The sequence below is a fragment of the Daphnia pulex genome, chromosome 1, assembly GCF_021134715.1.
Source record: "Daphnia pulex isolate KAP4 chromosome 1, ASM2113471v1".
NCBI classification, from domain to species: Eukaryota; Metazoa; Arthropoda; class Branchiopoda; order Diplostraca; family Daphniidae; genus Daphnia; species Daphnia pulex.
The window spans coordinates 399,546-421,623 of NC_060017.1; the positions used below are offsets into that span (position 1 = coordinate 399,546).

Consider the following 22,078-nt stretch of genomic DNA (forward strand, 5'->3'; position numbering starts at 1 on the left):
TCCGTATTACTTAAAAAAAAAACTTGTTTCTATTTTTTAAGCATGAGGGGATCTTCCAGCGAATATAGAGACGAATATGTCGTTTTATTGTCGCAATAGCAATAGCGTAACGCTATCTATCAAACGATGAAATTGAATTAACTTTAACTAGGAATGGCCAGTTAAAATTTTAAAATGGAAAAAAATCAGGAAAAGTACGAGTGTACGACAAATGATAAAATTAATGTAAATGCTCGTAAGCGTAGAAAAACGGACGAGTTTTGTTTTTGGATAATAAGAAACCTGCGTTCACGGGTCGTACTCATGCATCACACGTTTCCAGAACTAGGACACAGCATCCATTTCCGCGCCGTCAACCTAGATGTGACACATTATTCATTCTATTTGAAAGAAGTGGGAATGTTGTTGTAGAAAAGCAGATATTTATCACAAACAAGCACTACTGTCTTGCAAGTTGTATTCATCAGATATACGAGGAAGCAGGAAAATGAGCTATTACGTTATTGCCCTGAGTGAAAGGGAGATCTTTGGCAACCTACATTGCCGCTGACTCACAAACTAGCCCATTAAAAAAAAAATCACAATCGCCTACCGGAATGAATGTAACACAACCTGCCGAAGTGAAATTCAGCGTTGACCGGACTTGAGAAATATGGGGACAGTTTCACAGGATGCGGAAACTTCCTCATTGTCATGTCCGATACCGCGCCTATATAAACAAGCTCTAAACTTCTTAATCAGGATCATTCAGTTTGTCAGGTTATAGTTTCGGTTTAAAAATTAACGGCGCCACCGGAGAAGCCAACGCGAATTTTTGTGCCACTGTACACTCAGCCCATTGAAGTGATGATTCGTCCGTTCCGTTTTCCCATGTTGTCCATTTCAGGTAAATATATTAAGTTCCAGTTAATATGGTCAAATCAACAGAGGCTTAGGAATTTAAGTAAGTTCAGTAAAATGATTGAATTGACTTAATTACAGTATGGACGACATTGCTTCTTTTGGTGATTTCCTTTGGTCATGCTCTAAACGAAGACGATCAAGACGGTGGACCTCCTTCGCATCGTAGCAATAGCTCACAATCCTCAGGCCTGTTGATGAATCAAGCTGGTCGTCTTCCAATCAGCAACAATAATAACCCTTCGTCGTTCTTTCGGCAGCAAACACCCCAGCAGTTTGGCGGATTACCTTTCCAACAGTCAGGGATTGGATTTCCGTTCAACGGAGCGGCAGGAGGGTTCCAGCAAAATGGATTTCCACAGCTAAATAGTTTCCAACAGAGCGGAATCCCACAGCAGAGTGGCTTCCAGCAGAGCAGTTTTCCACTGAATAGTTTTTCGCAAAACGGCTTCCAGCAGCCAGCCTTCCAGCAAAGCAGTTTGCCTCAAAACAGTTTTCTACAAAATGGCTTTCAGCAAAGCAGTTTCCCACAAAACAGCTTCCAACAAACACTGCCCCAACAGCAAAACGGCGCACTGCTGGGCCAAGGAAGTCAATTTAATTCATTGGGTTTGCAGAATCAACTAGTTGGAGCACAACTGGGTCTTCAAAATCAATTCAGTGGAAACAATTTCCAAAATCAGCTGGGCATTCAGAACCAGTTGGGATTTTCTCAAAATCCTTTTGGGCTGGGCCTATTGCAGCAACAAAATCAACTGGGTCTCCAAAACCAGTTTGGTTTGTCTAATCAATTAGGTATTCAAAATCAGATGGGCGTTCAAAATCCGTTTTTGCTTCAAAATCAACTGGGACTCCAGAATCAATTAAAAGGACAACAGCAAAGCCCCTTTAGCTTTTCGCAACAGTTAGGTGGTTCGTCTGGGTTCAGCAACGATCCTCAATTGGGATTCGGGCAGTCGAGCTTCGGTAATTTCCCGCAGAATAACGGCGGATCTCAATTTGGCGGAGCAGGCTTCGGAACGGGATCAACTTCTTCCTTGGGATCTAATCAGATCCTTTTGCAAGGAGGCCAGTTTCAGGATTCTTCTTCACCGTCGGGTTTACAATTCGGATCCCAAATCCGCTTCCCCTTTGGCACATCGTCTTTGACAAACAATCGTTTCCCCAGTAATAGTCAGGCCGGTTTGGGTGAGTCCCAATTTGGAAGTCAATTCACCAATAACCAATTCAATAACAGAGATCCATTCATGAGCCAGCGACCCCAGTTGCAATCTTCGCTCGACACTAGACAACAAAATCGACTAGGCCGTGATGGCGAATTCTTTCCAAACGAACGAGCTCTGTCTTTCAACAACACATTCGACGGTACTTCTCAATTCCAGTCGCTTCAGCAGCAGCAGCAACCGCAACAACAGCCGGCGATAAATCCATTTCTTTCGCAGCAGTTTTTGGGATCTTTTAACAACCAACAACCCTTTGCTGGTGGAAACCCACTACCTTTGTCATTTAACCAAGAGCAGCTGCGTCCACAGCAGTTCAATCCTTTTCCTTCGACGTTGAATCAACAACAGTCACAGAACCAACAACAGTTAGGGCCATTTGGTACCCTGCCGTCGTTCAACGATCGGCCGCCGATGCAATTTAACAAGGCGCCTTTCATCAACAACAATCAACAAGATTTTGGCCCGAATCAATCATTGATGGGTACATCGGGAAACACTTTATCGGAACAACAACAAATGCGCCAGCCACAAAAGCCTCAGCAAGCGCAATCACTTCCACTACCCATTCCCATGACTGGATTTTCCTGTGAAGGCCGTCCTCCAGGTAATTCAGATTTTTCCAATTCATCCTTGAAGCCAGAACACGAATAACTCTAATCGTTTTGTTGATTCGATATTTCCCAGGTTATTATGCGGACATGAAGAATGAATGTCGAACTTTCCACATTTGCATCGACGATGGGTCAACAACTGGACTGAAAAGATCATTCGCTTGCCCCAACGGCACTTTATTTGATCAAGTCAATAGCGTTTGCCAGTGGAAGGATGACATGGATTGCTCCAGGAGTCAGCTCTTTTTCCCCCGTCCGGCAGCCTCTACAACAGCATCGATTAAATCAAACAGCGGAGATATCCGCCCTACATCGAGTCCTTTCAATACGCAGATTCAGTCGCCGCCGAGGAATAATTTCGCTGACAGCACTCCACCGACCAGTTTTCTGCATTTTGGCGTCGGGCAACCCAGTCCGTCTCACGGCTCCCTCGACGCCGGACGTAGTCTTGATGACACAAGACGGAATGCGGACATCAGCCCCATTCGATCGAGAAGCACTTTATATACTCCACCACAAATCCGGCCGCCACTCTTTCGTCCTTCCGAGCAGCTAGATGATCGCCGGAAGGCGTAATAACTGAAAGATATGGACGACGATCGTCAAGACATGAAGAATATTGTTACTTGAACTTTCAATTTGAATTTCGCGTTGGAAATTATCATTTTGTTCACTGTGTGTTTGTGCTTGTCGACTTTCGTTAAAACAAGACCGAAGGTTTGTCACAATGCACAGTTAATAAGCGATATATCATACACATATTTTGTATTATTATTCTAGAACGAATTTGTTCCGTTTTTTTAAAAAGTACTGTATTATTATGAGACATTTATTGTTCGGAAACGAAAACTTTCCTCTTGATATACAGATAGCCTTCAAAGCCTATTTAGTTTTCCGGGTCAATGGTCCTACGTGACAAATCTAACAAGTTTTGAAACAGGAAAATCCAGATTCGGCTTTTTATATTTTGTCGCTTTCTGCATGACAACATACGTCTCGAAGAACCAGAAAGTGAAAATAAATAAACAACAAAAATGATTAATGAAAATTGGCACTTGAAGAAACACGAAATGGATGGCAGCGCAGGCGGGGTTGATGGTGGAGCAAACTGCAGCAGTGTCCTGTCCGTTAGCCCGGAAGGTTTGGCCACCGCAGCCGATCTGATGGTGATGCAACAGGTGCATGCAGCGGATACCCACCTTGGAAGCTCTGGTTCGGTGAGACCAGAGACGGCCGTCCCTTCGTCTTACTTTGCTGATATATCCGGAAATTCATGGGTCAGGTGACGGCTGATAGTCTTTTGGCGGCCCAGTTTCAACATCAGCACCATCAACATCCACAATCAGACGATGAATTCAGTAGCCAGGATTCCACCGGCGATCGCAACCGTTCTACCAATGGCCAAGTCCGGCTCGAAATTGCGAGTTAAAAACAACAATCAATCAAACGAATATAAAAAAATATAAAAATAATTATTACCCGGCATCAGAATTTCCCGTATTGTTGAATTATTTCAAATGTCCGTGAGATCTCATTCCATTGTTTCCGTTGTCACTTTGCAAGCGTAGTGGTTCTGATTATGTCAATATAAACGGACGAGCAGAAATGTTTGTATTTGTAGCTCTGTGCTGCTCTGCTTCATTCCTTCCCTGTATACCACTCCCAGTACTACTATTAGTTCTTGTGTCCACAGTTTCATACTGGTACTTTTTTGCTGCCGTTTTACATATTTTATTTCATGTCAGCCTCCCTAAAAAAAACCCTTTAATTAAACATCTTGTCCAACACTGTTTTAATCAGCCCTCTCGATATCGTAAATTTTCCAGAAATAAATGACCGCATTAACTGCACTTCTCGTTAATGTCTAAGAGGATTGATTCAGCAAAATTCTGCTAGTGTTCATTGATTCCCTTTAATGATTTATCTTGGCATCATGATTTATATTTCGTATAGTCTAATTGTGTCTACCTCGCTACAACTTTTTTGTGTGAATAACTTAGACTTCTTCATATGTATGTTGCAGTTCAATTAATATAGTACACATTTCGAAAGACAAAACGATTCTATACTGTTTGACGCACAGCAGCTACTATTTTTAGAAAAAATAGCAAACACGGAAAAATAGCAACAAGAAAGCACAAAAATAAACAAATTGTAGCTCAGTAATCTCACATTTGCAATTTGCAAAGACTATGTCAAATCCGAAGCATTCATTTTCGTGTTTAAGTATGACTTATCCTCCTATTTGAAAGAACTCCAATTCTCAGTCATACAAGAGAAATGTCATGCCTGATTGCTTGCAAGCAACTGATAAGTTGTCTTTCTCGAAAACAGATGGCGTGTTGTTAATTTTGTTTTCTTCGTCGTCGTCTGCTCTTCGAGCAGTCACAGTGCTCATTGTGAAATTTTCTTCTGACACAGTGACAGTAACCATACCCTCCCAGCTCCAACATGTGTGACGATGAAGTAGCAGCATTGGTCGTTGACAACGGCTCTGGCATGTGCAAAGCTGGCTTTGCTGGCGACGATGCTCCCCGCGCCATTTTCCCATCGATCGTCGGACGACGCCGTTATCTGGGCCACATGGTAAGATAATTAGATAATTAGTCCATCAAAAGCCAATGGTGTAATTCAATAAATATTTTGCCGAGTAACAGTGGGGGGTTTTTGAATATTGATCCATCACTGCTGCACTGCATACTCATCTTATTTTCACTTTAAATCAATACCTCTGCAGTGGGAGGGTGTTTTTCGGGGGGATTTTCAAAATCCTGAGTAGTGGGAAAATGCTCATGCTTTTTATTATCTGGTATTTAGGTCGGCCAGGACTCGTACGTTGGTAACGAGGCCCAATCCAAGCGTGGTATCCTCTATTTGAAGTACCCAATTGAGCATGGAATCGTCACCAACTGGGATGACATGGAAAAGATCTGGCATCACACTTTCTACAACGAGTTGATTGTCAAACCTGAGGAACACCCCGTCCTCTTGACCGAAGCTCTTCTCAACCCCAAGGCCAACCGCGAGAAGATGACTCAGGTTCGATCATATTTTCTTGTTATTAAATCAATTAACCGAATTTACTAATAAAAATGGTATTATTCTAGATCATGTTCGAGACCTTCAACGTCAAGGGCTTGCACGTCGCAATCCAGGGCGTTTTATCGCTGTACGCTCTCGGTCGTACCACCGGTATCGTGCTGGATTTCGGTGATGGTGTATCCCACACCCTCCCCATTTGCGAAGGTTACGCCATTCCTCACGCTATCCTGCGTCTAGGTCTCGCTGGCCGTGATCTGACCGATTACTTGAGGACGATCCTGACTGAACGCGGCCACTACTTCACCACCACTGCGGAAAGAGAAATCGTTCGTGACATCAAGGAGAAGCTCTGCTACGTCGCCCTCGACTTTGAACAGGAGATGGCCACCACCGCCTCCTCCACCTCCCGTGAAAAGTCATACGAGCTTCCCGACGGTCAGGTCATCACCATCGGCAATGAGCGATTCCGTTGCCCCGAGGCTCTCTTCCAGCCAAGCTTCTTGGGTATGGAGTCTTGCGGCATCCACGAGACCACCTACAACTCGATCATGAAGTGCGACGTCAAGATGCGTAAGGATCTGTACGCCAACATCGTCCTGTCTGGAGGTACCACCATGCACCCAGGTTTTGCTGACCGCATGGAGAAGGAAATCATCGCCTTGGCTCCATACACCATGAAGATCAAGATCATTGCTCCCCTCAAGCGCAATCATTCCGTCTGGTTCGGTGGCTGCGTCTTGGCCTCTCTGTCCACCTTCAAAGAGATGTTGATTTCCAAACAAGAGTACGACGAGTCCGGACCTTCCATCGTCCACAGGAAATGTCCCTGCCCCCAGCTACTACACTGAAGCTCCCAAGTACTGCACTACCAAGGCACCCGAGTATTTTACCACTACTTACGCTGCTCCGTCCTACTACACCGAAGCTCCGAGGTTTTACTCTACCCCGAGTTACTACACCCCTAAGGCACCTGAATATTACACCACAACCTACGCTTCCCCAACTTACTACAAGGACGCTCCTAAATACTAGAGTCGAATTTTCAATTTTAATAATTATGTTCAGATTTATTGGGTCATATCTTGAAAGTTACTAGTCACTGGGAATTGTTGTTGATCTTTAATGAGAAAATAAATGTTCAAATCTGGGTAATCATTTTGTACGACTTCTCTTGCCACCTAAAAGCCTTTTGACATTGCGACGTTTTCAGATTTTTGTTGGATCTTTCCTATTTCGCATGGAGGTGACAGGTGACTATTGCTCTAGTCGGCTCTAGTCGCTCTGAATTCCGACATATTCTAGTGTTTGGACAAACTTCATTTACAGGGCAAGTTACGAAAGAGACATACTGTATAGTGTTAAAAAAAAATTTGATGCCAACAGCTGTGTTTTTAACTTTAGTTGGCGTAACAAAGGAGTTACAGATAGTGTTTGGTTCATCATAGAAGTTTATTTAAAGAGTCTGGAGATGATCAGGCACTTGCCTATAACTTGTGTAAAACTTCAAAGTTGTAAGATATGTACAAGTCAAGTACTAAACATTATTTTATTATAAGTTATAAGATACAGCCACAGCAAACAAAACTTTAAAAAGGAATTGTTTTATTGTCCCACCTCCACCCACAATTCCACCACATTTTACAGTCACATACACACATACATACATACACTTAAGTTAACCCGTTGGCTGCCACGCCATACAATCCAAAGTTAAAACAAAATATTCAGTTATTATCTCAACTGAGAGAAACAGGTTTGAAATTCCGGAAATTCCCTTCACCTTTATAAAGGAGTTTAACTATAAGCCAAGTGAAGGTTACATATTTCATGGTTTCTTACTCATACCACGTAACATTTTTTTCAGGAGGTAGTTAGTATAAGTAATAAACTGGTAAGTTTTGCGTAAATACCGTATCGCTGTGAATTTATTGCAAAATAATTTTTTTTAACTCAGGAAAGCAACGAATAAAAATAGGTCGAGATCCCTGCAATAAATGGAAACATGAATTAACCCATTTAGTCACCATCGAACCTGGAAATCCAAACTAATATGGAAATCGAAACAATTGCGTCCTTTCCATAATGGGATAGATGTCAAACTAGCTTGCGTCGAATTCACAGGGCTCTCAAACAAACTTCTAACATAGAGGCATGTGATGTGTGACACGATTTTCGATTACTACTTTATAGGCGACGAATGGGGCTTATTAGGTTGTTTTTAAAAGATAACAGAACAAATCTTTATCTAGCGCATCACGAGCATATTGTTACACGTAGTAGGAGTCGTAGCCTATTACTTTTCAATTGTAACAATTGAAGAAAACCAAAGTAGACAAAGATTTAAAAAAAAAATCACGATTTCACGAATCGTTGGTAAATTGGATCACGTATGTACGTACTACCGTCCGTTTGTTCCGTGTATATAATGGTAAAACCAAATTCGAGTTACTAACTTCACCGCTAGATGCTACACTATTGCTTGTGTGCTGTGGTTTCTGCTGCTGGTCCTTGGGGGAGAATCAACGGCCAACAAGCTGCTGCTGGCCTGTTTCCACGTCAGTCAACGTTATATCATTGAGAAGAGTAGTCGTGGGAAGTGTGTTTTTTTTAATCTGCACAAATTAAACATCACAACCAACAAACATCACATATTTCTCATGTCACTATAAAGGTAAGAAATATTTCTGCTAATTTTGTACGAGTTGATTTGCTTGAATTTTCAAATGAAAATGAAAATGCTTGTAGCTGTCGCCCATTGTTTACCATCCATCAAAACATCATAACTCAGACGTTAGAGGTTGTTCCTGAAAGATACTCGGGATGACCGTGACATTTCCTTGGGGTTCCCTTTTATGGAAGACGAAATTATTTTCCTTAAACTCAGTCGTGCAGCTCAGATGTGCAATAGCAACAAAATAAATAAAAATGGACTTTAAAGTCTTTGGGAGCGAATACATGTGAAGGCCACACATCCGAACTGCTGTTGAAGGCCCACTTTTTGAGTTGTAAGGGGGGGGGGGATTTTGTTTCTAGTACTACCGTAAAGAGGCAGTGGAGGTTGGGAAAGAGAGAGGATGGAAAAAGGAGGGTTTGATGTGGGTGGTGGGTTTTTGTAGGACTCGGGGAATTGTCGATTTAGGCCACGAATAACATCAACTCTATGCGGGCCTCATGCAACTGTTATCAGTCGACAATAGCACAGCCAATGGTACAGTACCTCGACTTCTTTACGTCCGCCGACAATAATAACATTAGTAGTTAAAGAGAGGAAAGTGGTTAGATTAGGACTTCATCTAGCGTCTCATTCGTGTGTTTGGACTGCCGTAACAGGTTGTCTGCGGTCGTGATTACTCTTCCGTTCGGCGTCCTTTAGTTGGGAAGGTAAGCAAGCATCTGTTCTTTTGCCAAGTCACATCCCTCTCTCTCTTTGAGGAAAGACAAATACGTCTGTCGTTTGTATAAATTAAAAGCTTAAGACGAGACTCTCATTTGTGAAAAGGCGGAAGAAGTTAAGAAAGGGAAAAATGAATAAAGGAGTAACGTCAGATGAGTAATGTGTGAACTAGTTTTTAAGAAAAAGGCAACATTTGGTTGAAAGAGTCTATTCATGTTTTCTTTCTCTTTTGTAGCAGCGGAAAACGGTGCAGCTCAGCTGATATAAAGCAACCGTAATATCCCTTATTATATCGCCAAAAAGGTCTTTGACCGCTTTGAGCGCAAGAAAGACTCCACAACCACCTGTGCCTGGATTTTTCAAAGAAGATAACAATAAAGCCCATCAACGTCAAAATGGGAGAGAAACGAGGAATGCAAGCCCTGGAAATCTGGTGAAAACAACATTTTGACTTAATCTGTTGGAATTGTATTTTTAGAATATTGTGTGTACATTGAATTGGGGATTTTCTTTTCAGACTTTAACAACCTCATTATTCAAATGTATTTAAATTGAAACAACTATAACACGGTCACTTAGTTACACGGGGATGAAATTTAATGCGAGTCTCGTAAATTTACTTCTAGGTGCCGACAAATCACGGCAGGATATAATGGTGTTAAAGTTACCAACATGACCTCATCCTGGAAGGACGGACTGGCTTTTTGCGCCCTTGTGCATCATTTCAGACCGGATCTCATGTAAATAACCAATACCCGGAAACACTCCGGCCATAAAACCTTGTAACATTTTCATTTATGGTCGTTGCTTGTTGTTGTTTTCGTTCCTCAACAGTGATTTCGCCAGCTTGTCACCCGAGAACGTATATCACAACAACCAGTTGGCGTTCACTGTAGCTGAAAATATCCTGGGAATACCTGGTAAAATCAAAATATAGCCGGTGCCATTTGTTCAACCATTCAATTGAAAGCCAAAACTTTTATTGCCCTATAGCTCTTCTGGATGCTGAGGATATGGTCAACTATGTTCCTGATCGCCTTTCCATTATGACGTACCTCTCGCAATTCTACCAAGCATTGGCAGCTCCTAAAACTAAAGGTACGGTGACCTCTTTCGTTTATGATTACGCTTCATTTTATTTTTTGTTTCCCCGTGTCCCGAGCTGTTAACGCAATAGCGGCAGGTCGTTGTTCTCTCGTGATCTCGTCGAATAACAATAAAGCAGTAGTAGAAGAGTAGCAGCTCTAACAGTAAATAAAAATATTTATATGCATAAAAAAAAAAACACACACACACACAGAAACAACATCAACAAAACAATAGCAGCTTCAGTCGGGGTAACAACAACAACAACAATACCTGCGAGGCGAAACCAGATGGAAAGAGGGGGGAAATTTCAGACAGTAAATCCGTCGAAAAGGTTTTTTTTTGAAAAACAGACCCGGCGGGGGGTTTTTGGTGTAGGATGTCGAAAGGTGCCTTAAAAACACAAGAGCCAAGAAGGTATAGACGAGAGGGTACAAAGTTTCATGGTTCTTCTTCTTTTCTTTTTTCTTTCCTCTGTACCACCTTTGGCGGTGAAGGTGCACTTGTGTCTAACGGTACTTAAGCACACACAGGTAGAGGGGGAGGGGGGGGAGAGCAGCTCAGCGGGCAAATGGAAACGAGCGAGAGAACCCGAGCAGAGTTCTTGTTTCACTGAAAAAGAAAAGAACCCTGGCTCTGAAATTCAAGTGGCTCTTGAAACGAGAAGACAAAAGATATTCTTGGAAAAGCTTGTATCAATTTTATTGAGGGGTGAAATAGATCGCGTTTGAAACTGTAGGCAACGATTTGGGGTTCTTTGTGTCTTTGCTTTTATATCCAGTCGTTTGGAAAAAGTTTTATTTTCTCCAATGTTCTTTGCTTCAAGTTTTAAATTTCCAGTACGTCTAAAAACGATTGACCGTGATTGTCTAGGGAAAGCAACAACGGCCGACGGGCTATTGTACGATTTGAAATTTATGTTTCTAGCATTTTAGAATTGCATCATCAGCAACGACTGCGGTCTTGTGGATTCGTAGGGTTGATAAACTCGAGCCCCCCCTCAGGCCACGCCTTGATCCCTGTTTGAATATGATTAGTTATGGTTTTAGCCAGTGGAGAAAGTCGACACCACTCACGTCGCGTACGTGAGCCAACTGTACGGGCTGCGTTTAAACGGTGTCAAAACCTCTTTCGGTTTGACCAACTTACACTTTAACGACGACCAAAGCCCTATCTTTCTATGCGCCTCGTTTAACTGAAGTGTGTCAACGAGCATTGTGCCGTCAGAGAGCAGCCACAGGAAGAAATCACTTGTGAATTACCTAGACGATTTCGAAATCTTGGCAGTGAAAGCGCTGGGCTTTTAGCGTGAGAGAATCCTGATAAGCGCCGATTCGGTGGCTATTGTTTTATTGGCCCTTCTTCTTTCTTCTCGTCCACTCCTGCCATTTGCGTTAACATACTCTATTAACCTCTATAACGAGTTTCTCTTTTTTTTTTTAGTTTATCTAAAATGGATTTTTAAAAAGAAATATCTATCCATTCACGGACGACAAGAATATAAGACTGATGTGTGTTTGTATTTTTATGTCGCTAGGTGGCTCTTCGTTATCCATGGGTCTCAAACGTCCGGCTGAACGCGGTACTCCGACTTTGGGCTGCAACGATGCCCCTGATTCGCCTGTGCCTACGACTGGCGCAACGACGCCCATCAAAGTAAATATATGTGGTTCTATACTACCCATAGATATTTGACGCATGTGCCGTAGTGGAAATATCATTCAAAAACTAGTAGTTTCTATGACACGCCATCGCATTGTTGGGAATTTATTGCATCCCAACAGTGATCGACATTATTGCTACTGTTAATTCTGTGTAATTTGTAGGGACCTCAACAGAGGGCCCCGATTTTACCCTCTCTTCCCATTCAATCTATTGTTCCCTACCCTACTCAACCCTAAACCAACTATTGAAATACCAAAATGCTGTATTATACGGCAGTGTGAAATATAAGGACGAACTAGCAACAACAAAGGTGTCATCTCTTATCTCAATCTTGGAAGTTGAACGGTCGACACCGCCAACAAGAGTTCCATTTCCAACATGGTCCTTCGAACCGGAGTTTTCTCCAACCAGTGTTAAGTTAGTTTCGCTCTATCACACTCAAATCTTTCTCTCGTTATCTCCTTTTGCTTAATCATTGCCGCCATTTATCAAAGAAAATTGTGTTTAATTATGGCAGGTCAGTCATTTATTAGAATCTTTTTCTCTCTCTCTGAGTTTAACTTGTTCTCAGGGGTCTAGTAAGCAAATAGATCCCTCTAAACAGTAAATTATTTTTCTTCTCTCTCTTGAATTAAAGCTAAAATATTTCCTCAAAGTTTCTTAAAATTAAAATAGGATTCCTAAATCATTTTTGAAGGGGGATTTCTTTTTTTGTCACGTAAATTATCATCGCCTAAGTTGATTATTCTCTCTTCCCTTTCAACAAATTTTTTTTTTTTGGGGGGATATTGCTTTCCAATATCTAAGATTGGGCAAACTTGGGAACTTCCCTACCTCTTTAACGTGTTCACCTCGTGTGAGCCTTAGGTTAAATTCCCTCTCTATCTCTTGATACGCCTCCCGGCATTGTAAAAACGAATCTCAGCTGATTGGGTTCACTGCCCGTTCTTTAAAAATGGGATAACGCGGGAATCTCTTTCCTTTCAAGAATTTTTTTTTGGGGGGGCTTGCTTCCCTACCTCTTAGATTGGGAAAACGCGGGAACTTCTCTAACCCTTCAATGAGTTCGCCTCGTGTGAGCCCCAGGGTGAAAAGACTTAAATAAATTATCGCTCTCTTTGCTATGGCCTTAGACCATTTCCCGAAAACAAATCTCTCTCATTTTTTGAATTAATTTGCATTGTTTGTTATTCAATCATTTGGGTAAATCTCTCTCTGTCTCAGAAGGCACAACGATCTCTCTAAATACGACAGAAAAATATTCTCTTTTTTGGGGGGCTAGGCCGGTTTCCCCTTTAAACTGGAAAAAACGCGGGAAAATTCTCTACCCTTTCAACGCGTTCGCCTCGTGTGCGCCTTAGGGTGATTAAAACTTGAATTTTTTTTCTCTCTCTCTATTTACAAAGGCCTTCCGCCATTTCGAAACAAATCTCGCGCTCTTACGCTCTTGCATTTTTTGTTTGCTTAAAGGGAAATCTTTCTCTTTTTCTGAGAAGGCACAAAGCGCCCTCTGAGCACAAAATTGGGAATTAGAAACCGCCGTCTTGCGGCAAAAACTCTTTAAATTCTCTTTCCTAAAAATTGTTATTATGCCGTTTGTGGGATTGTAAGGAGCTAGAAAATTACCCTAGCTCCAAAATCATTCAGTTTTTGCAGATATCTTCACATAAAGGAATTCAAAGAAAGTGGAAAAGACAGCAGAATTTAATTCGGCACCACGAATCTCCGAAGACCGAGCAGAACAACAAACAAAAAGGCTAATCAACTTAATCAAAACATTAATTTAAACTAATTATCTTCTTTTCGTACTCTCAGCAGCTCCTTAGGAGCCACCTCCAACTCACAATGGCTCCAAATTACGCAAGAACTTTAATTAAAAAGCATATCACCCGTATCATTAACCTCGTCGAAACGTACAAATCAACAGAAATGACGTTGGAAGCGTTTATCGAAGTCGAAAAATTAGAAAAAAAGCTAGATGGATTCTACAAAACTTATGAGATATTCTCAAAAAGGGTCCAGGCTGAAATGTACAAAGAAGGCGAAGACCAAGAAGAGATCAATGCAGACATCGACACCATGTACCAAACAATGGACGATGTTATTGTCGCCAAAATTCACATCTTAAAGAAAAAACGAAGAGAATGGTTAGACAAACTCGAAAAGGAAGCAGATGACGAAGAATGGGAGAAGGACAGAGAAAGAATGCTCCAAATTCTCCAACATCAGGCAGCAACCCAGGCAGCAAACCAGGCAGCAACCCAAGCACAACTCAATCGGGACATAATCAGTCAGGTGATCGCAGCCATCTCAACAGCCTTTTCAGTGCCCGTCGCTCCAGGAGATGTCAACTTATCACCAACAGCTTCTCAGGAGCCAGCTTCTCAAACAAATCCAGTAATAGAGTCAATTCTCAAAACCCTCTCAACATCTCAATTTGCAGCAGTATTAGTGCCAAACCCAACTCCACTAGAAGTGTCGTCGCTTACGACAACAAGCTGTAGTTTTCAAAACACCCCTTCATACCAGTCAAAAGAAAATATCCAGACGGAAGAAAAAGAGACTGGAACGGCCAGTCTCCCTCACCCACCGAAAAAAGGAGACTCACTCTCGGATTCTCCGGATGGGCCAGACGGATATCCCGACAAAAAAAGGTTTGAAAGGAACGAAATAAAAGAAAATAATTCCTTTGTTTCAAAGTTAGAAAACTCAGCAAAACTGGATGGAGCAGAAAAAATCACATCATCGAACGCGAAAAGTTGCTACAGCGACCAAAACGTCAAATCAGCCCAGTCAAAAGAAGTCCCGATGGAAAAGGAGCCTGGAACAGCCAGTCTCCAACAACGACCAAAAAAAGGGCTATCAATCTCAGATATTCCGGTCAAATCCAGTGGAAACAAAGACGAAAAAAGGTTTGAAGACGAGCTGAAAGCAACTAACCTCAAATTTGCAAACTTAGATGGTGTAGATGCAATGGAGTCCAAAAATCTCTTGAGCTCCTCTAGCAACGAAAAAACTGCTTGCACACTCAATATTCAAGAAGCTCCAGCTACTCCGGCAGAAGCTCCTCGTCCTCTCATTATTCTAGAAGCTCCAGCTACTCCGGCAGAAGCTCCTGGTACTCTCAATCTTCAAAAAGCTCCAGCCAATCCGGCAGAAGCTCCTCACTCTCTTAGTCATCAAGAAACTCCTACTTATCAAGCAGAAGTTCCTGACACATTCAATTGTCTAAAAACTAAAGATTCAATTATTAGGATTCCGCCAGCCGGCTCCAAAGAAAAGGATATTCCTACCTTTCTTTTTTTCCCCTCGGGAAGGCCAGCTGCATCGCTGGAAACACTTAACTCTTTTCCGAGTCAACTTAAACAAACCAACTTCTCTTCTTCTGGAAATTTATCATCGTCGCCAGAAATCCAGGAAGCTTCGAAAGAAAATCCTCAAGAAGCCGCTGCATTTGTCAATTCAACAAACGTAGAAAGCAACCAAGAAATCATTCCGAAGTTCAGATCGCCGTGCAGTCAAGCAGCAATTCTTCCGGAATTGGCCAATCAACAAAACTCAATGAAACGGAAGCGCTTGGAGCCAGTAAAACCAGCTCCTAAACGCATCTCAAGGTTACCAAGTATAGAAGAACATCTCATCAACCAGTTGCTGTTCTCTTATTCGTTAACCCAGGTACCAAACAAAATCGTTTCACATCTTCTAAAAAATATTCTTGTGTTAAAGGACATTGAAGAAGATTCCAACACACACCAATCGGTATGGGATCCTGGTGGCAAACTTCCAAAGAGTCAGCCAACTCTCAATCGGAATCAAATGGAATGGACAATTAACTGAATCCGTAGCCAGTCAACGAAACAGCTCCTCGTAATCCAGGCCATCCGGCCATCCTTCTTCAACCGCATTCTCAGATCTCTAATCCAACGGATATCAAGTCGATCAGGATGTCGAGCCAATTGAACGGGCTCTACTGGGGAGTGTGTTGGGAATTTATTGCATCCCAACAGTGATCGACATTATTGCTACTGTTAATTCTGTGTAATTTGTAGGGACCTCAACAGAGGGCCCCGATTTTACCCTCTCTTCCCATTCAATCTATTGTTCCCTACCCTACTCAACCCTAAACCAACTATTGAAATACCAAAATGCTGTATTATACGGCAGTGTGAAATATAAGGACGAACTAGCAACAACAAAGGTGTCATCTCTTATCTCAATCTTGGAAGTTGAACGGTCGACACCGCCAACAAGAGTTCCATTTCCAACACGCATGTTGGGAGGCGACGTTTCTGGTTCTCCCATCTATTTCTTTCCCCTCTATCATTCAAACTCGTTTCATTTTTACAGCCTAACCACGGAATGACGGAGATCAGCCTTGTCCTACAAAAACTTTCTTTCTTTCTTTCCGCTTTGGGTTTGTCGTTACAGTCAAATCGACATCTCTCTCTCTAGCACGCAGCTGCACGCCTTTTGCGGCAATCACGGATTGGCGAATTAGCGGACGATGTTTTCCTATCTGTCGATGCGTCACACAGGAATAGCCGAGCTCAATGAAATCGGTCATGGCAAAAGATCTCAACCCGGCGAGTCCTTGGCAGTAAATTATTTGTTTATTTTTAACCGGCTAGGCAACAGGCCGCCGCACGGCGCCACATCTAGTGGGAATTCAGTAGTAGAAGTAGCTAGTAGTATAGTCGATTGGGTGACACCCATTTGGTGTAGACAACTCCACTAGTGGTTTTTTTCTTTTTACGAGTTGTGGAAATTACCGCAAGTGCTTTCGAATCTTTGACTTTGACGTCACCATCCCGCACAACGTGATCCGAATTGATGGATGAGATAATGAAGCCAAGAAAGAAGCGAACGACAAATGAAACGGGGGGGATGCGTAGTGAGAAAGGAAGGAAAGGAGAGACTTGGAACTCTCCGGTTCTCTTTGGTTGGGAGTTGTGCAGCCGAAAAATGATTGCGTAATTGAATCTCGGGCTTTTTTGGGCTCTGTGTTGCCTCAGTTGTTGGCAGCGGGTCATCCTGGCCAGTTGTCATGGCGGAATCGTCGCTGTCGCGTCCCAGAAGAGGCTTGCAAAGCAGATCCCTGCGGAATCGAGTGGCCGAGAACGTTCGAGGCTTTCTGTTTTTCATGACGTTGTGGTCGGCCGAATCGACAGCCGCCATTCTTCATCAACGGAAAACTCGACGAACCTATAAAATCAAACGAGGCCATGTCCGTTACGGAAACAAGTGGATTCCACTACACAAATTCCGTCGCATTCAGGTGTTTCTCATTGCTGCCTACTGTATCGCTCGGCTTTCTCCCCATCATCCTTTGCTTCCTGTTTTCCTTTTTTTTAAACAAAATCTTATTTCTTGCTTGGAAACCGGTTTTGTCTTTGTTAATGCTTTACACGTGTCTTTGTGAGTCTAACTATGGTGATGGGATCCGGATCCCCCTTGGACTCGCTTCTTTCAAATATTTAGTATTTGTACGTATGTCACGTCTGTTATTTTAAAATTATCATCATGGCATCGCTCTCTGATTGGTTGCTTAGGACGCCAGCCTCGACATGCGGGGCCAGCCGTACAAAGCTGAGGTACTTTGTTAATTCTCTTTGACACGCCACACATAGACCCAAAATAACGGACATTTTGAGGTGGGTGTTTTTGTTTTATTACCTTTCTCCCTGTTTAGTAACTTGGCTTTATGTGTTATGAGACGTGGCAGAAATTCAATGATCTTATTATAATCACATACACACACAAAAAGCCATGAAGTGATGGTGTGGCTGGATGGAAATTCAGGTGTTGGGGATTGAGTTGCTAATAGAAAAGCCATCATCACTTGATTTGTAAGCGCTAGAGCCATATTGGAGTCTAGGACACATCAAAGAACATTTTGCTATACAATAGATTATTTAAGTGCATGGCTGGCTCAATCTGTCTTAGAGCTTTTTTTGGAAGTCAACTCTTGCTATTTGCTTGTGGACCGCTAAGCCTTGCTCACGACGTTGGCCTTGGCTCAAAAGGTTTGTTCATCTCGAGACGATGGAGACACTGACAAAGAAAGGAGCAAAAAAAAAATTGGTCGATGAGTAGGTTTTTTAAAAAAATGGTTCAAATTTTGGAATTGGAAAGTTCAATTTTCTCGCAAGTGTCCGGTGGTAATCTTAGACTGTGATGGTAATTGATGAGACTTCAACCAAGTCCATGTAACGGTTTCAAGCCAATGAATACTTCCTATTGGACTAGATTCAAACTAAAATTCTATCTGACATTTCCCTCTTTCCATCACAGATATCAATTAAATGATCAATAACTTCCACTGTATATTTATAGTTGATTTTGTTTCATAGACTTGACGAGAATGACTTTGAGCCTGCCCCCTCCTTTTTTTCCAAATGACTCGATCCAGAAACATCGTTTAATCTTTTCGGTTTGTAATTGCAGATATTTGCCCGTCAATTGCAAGATGACGGAGGGCCGTCTAGACAGCAGGCTCGTCGCAACTCGGATCTATGTGTGTCGTGTAAAAACGCTGTCTTTCTTGCCGAACGATTGATGGTGAATGGTCGTCTGCACCACCGTGTGTGTTTTCGTTGTGCTCGTTGTCAATCTCAGCTTAGCCTTGCCAATTACTATGAAACAGAACAGGAACAATATTGTTGCGAAACTTGTCCGGATGAAGTTGCCGCCGTCTCCAACCCCACACAACCCATTGCGTCTGATCAAGTGAGCTCCGATCCAGCAAGTGCCATAGAGACCACGCCCGACGAGACGTCGTCGAGTGTGCGAAATGTGGTCGAATCTGTTGCACGAGAGGAGGAGCTTGAACGGGTCTCCACTCCGCAGCAGCGAAGTTTTCTCGACAGCATGGTATGCGCTATTGACGCTCCAGTGGTGGAAGTGACACGTGACTCGCAACCCGTGTTAGTTGAACATGATAAAAATGAAGCTATTAATGAAGAGGACGACTCGAAACTGCTGGTGGCCCTGCCTGGTGATGTCAGTGTTCAAATAGCAGATGCCGTCACAGAAACACGAGACGTTACAGTCGGCGATCCAGTTGAAGAAAGCCAAGTTGTTGATCAAGTTCCTCAAGAGGGTCTCGCTGACGGAGAATTACAAGTTGCACAAGGCACGGAATTGTCGATAATTAGTAGTAAAGAGTTGGAAGCACGCCATGAAATTGTTAAGTCGGAGAATGCGCCAGAGACGGAAGAACTGGCTAGTAAGACGGATGAGAAGACTAGCCCAGATTTGGCCGTGTCGGTTCACTTAGCGAATGAAGAAGATGATGAAGCCGCCGACAATGGCGATCATGTCAAATTATCAAGCACTGAACCTGCACAAGATGAGGAGTCAGTGAATACGCCAGATCAAGAAAAAGAGATTTCATCTCCGTTCGCATCACCTGTCGAGATTCAAGTGACGACAGCAGAAGAGGAAGAAGTGGAAATCGTCGTTGTTCCTAAGCCACGGCGGCGGAAGAGCAAACGATCGTCCACACCTCAAAGCAAAATTCTTAATAGGTCGATCGATGAATATCCAGACGAACTGAATCCTTTCGACGATGAACCGCCAATTGCGGATTCCCAATCGAAGCCTGTGGATCAAAGCTCGTCCTTCAGCTCTGGCTCCAATCAAGACACGCCCAAAAAAGTGTTAAGCGCTCCCAAAATTAGTCTCAATCCATTTGGCAGCGATGACGAGGATGATGAAGAAGAGAGCAGCAGAAGCGATCAGGGGAAATCAGGCGAGAAGGTTCGGCCTGGTAGACCTCCTCCACCCGTACTCAAATCACCGACGCAATCGTTGAACGTGAATCCGTCGCCGTCACCTAAAAAACGACCAGCACCTGCTCCACCCCCTCCGAAGCCTCAGAGGACACCAAGTTTGATAACCGGTAGTGAAACGGGATCTATTTCACGGCGGAAGTCCGCTCCACCGCCCCCAAGTGTCGACACCTCAAAATCTCCGGTTCCAGCTCCTCGAACTGTGACGGGAGTCGCAACTACACCGAGCCCCAAGCCACGTCTAATTTCGGCCGTGTCTCCTACGCTACCACCGTTCCCAAGTCCGTCCGAAAAAGCCCACAAAGACTTGTCAAATCTGCACTTGCAATGCGGTGTCAATAAAGATTCTCACGGCCAGGTAATAAATTTATACTAGTAGTAATATCAGCCAGCATAAAGTTACAATTTCCTTTTTTCTTTTTCTTTTTTAATTTCATTTTCAGTGGAAAAGAAAGAAAGGTCCAGCTCCACCTCGACCGTCTCCCCAAAAACGCCAACTAAGGAAATTGCCATTAAAGGGAATCCAACAGGAGTTGGACGATATTGAGATTAAACAAGTGGAACTGGAGAGACAGGGAGTCAATTTGGAACAAAACATTCGAGATTTAACTGAGCCGGAAGACGGAAGTGAGCCTACCAGTGAAGGCATTCATATCGAAGAAATGATCCTGCAGCTGTTCGACTTGGTCAACGAGAAAAATGAACTTCTCCGTAGACAAACAGAACTAATGTACCTCCGGCGACAGCAGCGACTTGAAGAGGAGCACGCTGAACTTGAATTCCAAATCCGCTGCTTGTTGGAGAAGCCAAATGGTGAGAAAACTGACGAAGATCGGTTGAAAGAGGAGGAACTGATTAATCGGTATGGCGTCTTTCATAACAAGTTGTCTTGTCATAGGGGATTTAATTTTCAATTCTTTTGATGCCAACAGGCTAGTCCAGGTGGTCCATCGACGAGCTGAGATTGTTGACTGTTTAGAAATGGACAGACGTCGTCAGGTGGAGGAGGACGAAAGCATTCAACAACATCTTGACGTGTTCAACAGTCGGGGGGCTATGTCGACGGCTGCTGAAAGCCAAACTATTCAAGCGTCTCCTTCCAAGATCAAAAGCAAAAGCTTGAAATTGATTCAATCGCCGATCAAGTTAATGAAAAAAGATAAACTCCTTAGAAAGTCGAAAAAGAACAAGGTCGATGCTGACAAGGAAGTCGATGAATCTGAAACGGCTAGCACATCATCGCCGCCACAAAGTGCCGCCGCTGATGCATCAATCTCACCTCCAAGCAAACCAGCTAGCAAGGAGAAAGAGAAACACAAAACAAAATCATGGTTTGCCAAGTAGAAATGTATTCATTTCCAGTTTGTACTGTCTCTTTACCCACATCTTTCCTATTGAATCATGAGGTAATTCACACACATTATTTTCGTTCGTTTATTCGCTTTTTTGTGTACGTTCTATATATGCAGTTTATTCATTCCGTTATCTAATCTCTCATCTGTTGCATCAAGTGTGTATAAAGCTCTAGATTTCGGATTACACTTTGCTTGAAACGAAAGACAATCTTACGCTTATTTTATAACAAAAGTATACACGGGAAATAATTCTAATAAAAATAGTATATACTTAATAAATAAAGTTATATGGGAAATTTAGAATAACTTACTAATTCCACATGACTCCAGCTATCGAGCTATATAAGTCTGAAATTCCTTGCCATTAGACCACTAACATGGTAGCCATTTTCTCGTGCACCAATATTCTTACTGTTAATTTTTTCATTCCATTCCAAGTTCTTTCATTCGTGACTTTGACCGGCACTCTGGCTTCCGGTATTTTTCAATCTGATTGCATTGCGGTTGTTGTAGCTTTTTACGTAGCAGTTGGATTTACTTTTGGAACTGTTACGGCCGACAAGGGAATACCCGCAATCGATCGAACTGCAGGTCTTGGCATTTACATGGCAGATTGCTGATTCTGACGTCAACATCTTGATTTCGCAATGTATTGATTGCAATTTATCTTTACTAACATGGCAAACTAATGCTCCATCTGCACCGATTATTTTCTTGCAATACACTCCCTGGAGCCCAAGCGGACAACTCACCGCATTTTCAGAATGAAGATACAAACGCTTAAAAATAATTCTAAATTCATTTATGTTTTATATTACCGTGATTTCTTTAATAAGTTTGAATTTAAAAAAACGAATACACACATCATTCTTGAAAAAGATTAAGTAATAATAATGATATGGACAATATTTTGTCAGAACAGGAACATTTAAAAATAAGTGGCAATGCAAAACATCACAAAGAGTCGTTCTGGGAAAAAGGTTCGGCTATCAATCCCGTTACCTTCTGATCT

The 22,078-nt window shown here is 42.5% G+C and overlaps 3 protein-coding genes across 8 annotated transcripts; all 3 read left to right on the forward strand.

Annotated features, from left to right (window-relative positions):
• Nucleotides 1–733: 733 nt before the first annotated feature.
• On the forward strand, nt 734–3,508 carry LOC124209595. Its single transcript, XM_046607680.1, has 3 exons — nt 734–886; nt 982–2,727; nt 2,808–3,508. The coding sequence occupies exons 1-3, from the start codon at nt 847–849 to the stop codon at nt 3,308–3,310; spliced, it is 2,289 nt and encodes a 762-aa protein (XP_046463636.1). The 5' UTR covers nt 734–846; the 3' UTR covers nt 3,311–3,508.
• Nucleotides 3,509–5,129: 1,621 nt separating this feature from the next.
• LOC124210126 (actin, clone 403-like) lies at nt 5,130–6,928 on the forward strand. Its single transcript, XM_046608422.1, has 3 exons — nt 5,130–5,320; nt 5,552–5,773; nt 5,842–6,928. The coding sequence occupies exons 1-3, from the start codon at nt 5,186–5,188 to the stop codon at nt 6,622–6,624; spliced, it is 1,140 nt and encodes a 379-aa protein (XP_046464378.1). The 5' UTR covers nt 5,130–5,185; the 3' UTR covers nt 6,625–6,928.
• A 1,363-nt stretch (nt 6,929–8,291) lies between these two features.
• Nucleotides 8,292–21,269, forward strand: LOC124209252 (MICAL-like protein 2). 6 transcript variants are annotated; one of them, XM_046607282.1, is made up of 11 exons: nt 8,319–8,447; nt 9,107–9,157; nt 9,406–9,603; nt 9,797–9,910; nt 10,005–10,090; nt 10,164–10,268; nt 11,794–11,912; nt 17,471–17,512; nt 18,366–20,069; nt 20,155–20,573; nt 20,644–21,269. In XM_046607282.1, exons 3-11 carry the CDS (start codon nt 9,566–9,568, stop codon nt 21,053–21,055), a joined length of 3,039 nt encoding a protein of 1,012 aa, XP_046463238.1. In that variant the 5' UTR covers nt 8,319–8,447; nt 9,107–9,157; nt 9,406–9,565; the 3' UTR covers nt 21,056–21,269. The 6 variants fall into 6 exon arrangements, with proteins under 6 accessions (XP_046463304.1, XP_046463167.1, XP_046463238.1 ...); XM_046607211.1 differs by lacking the exon at nt 9,107–9,157 and having other exon boundaries at nt 8,301–8,447; XM_046607430.1 differs by lacking the exon at nt 17,471–17,512 and having other exon boundaries at nt 8,320–8,447.
• The last annotated feature ends 809 nt before the right edge of the window (nt 21,270–22,078 follow it).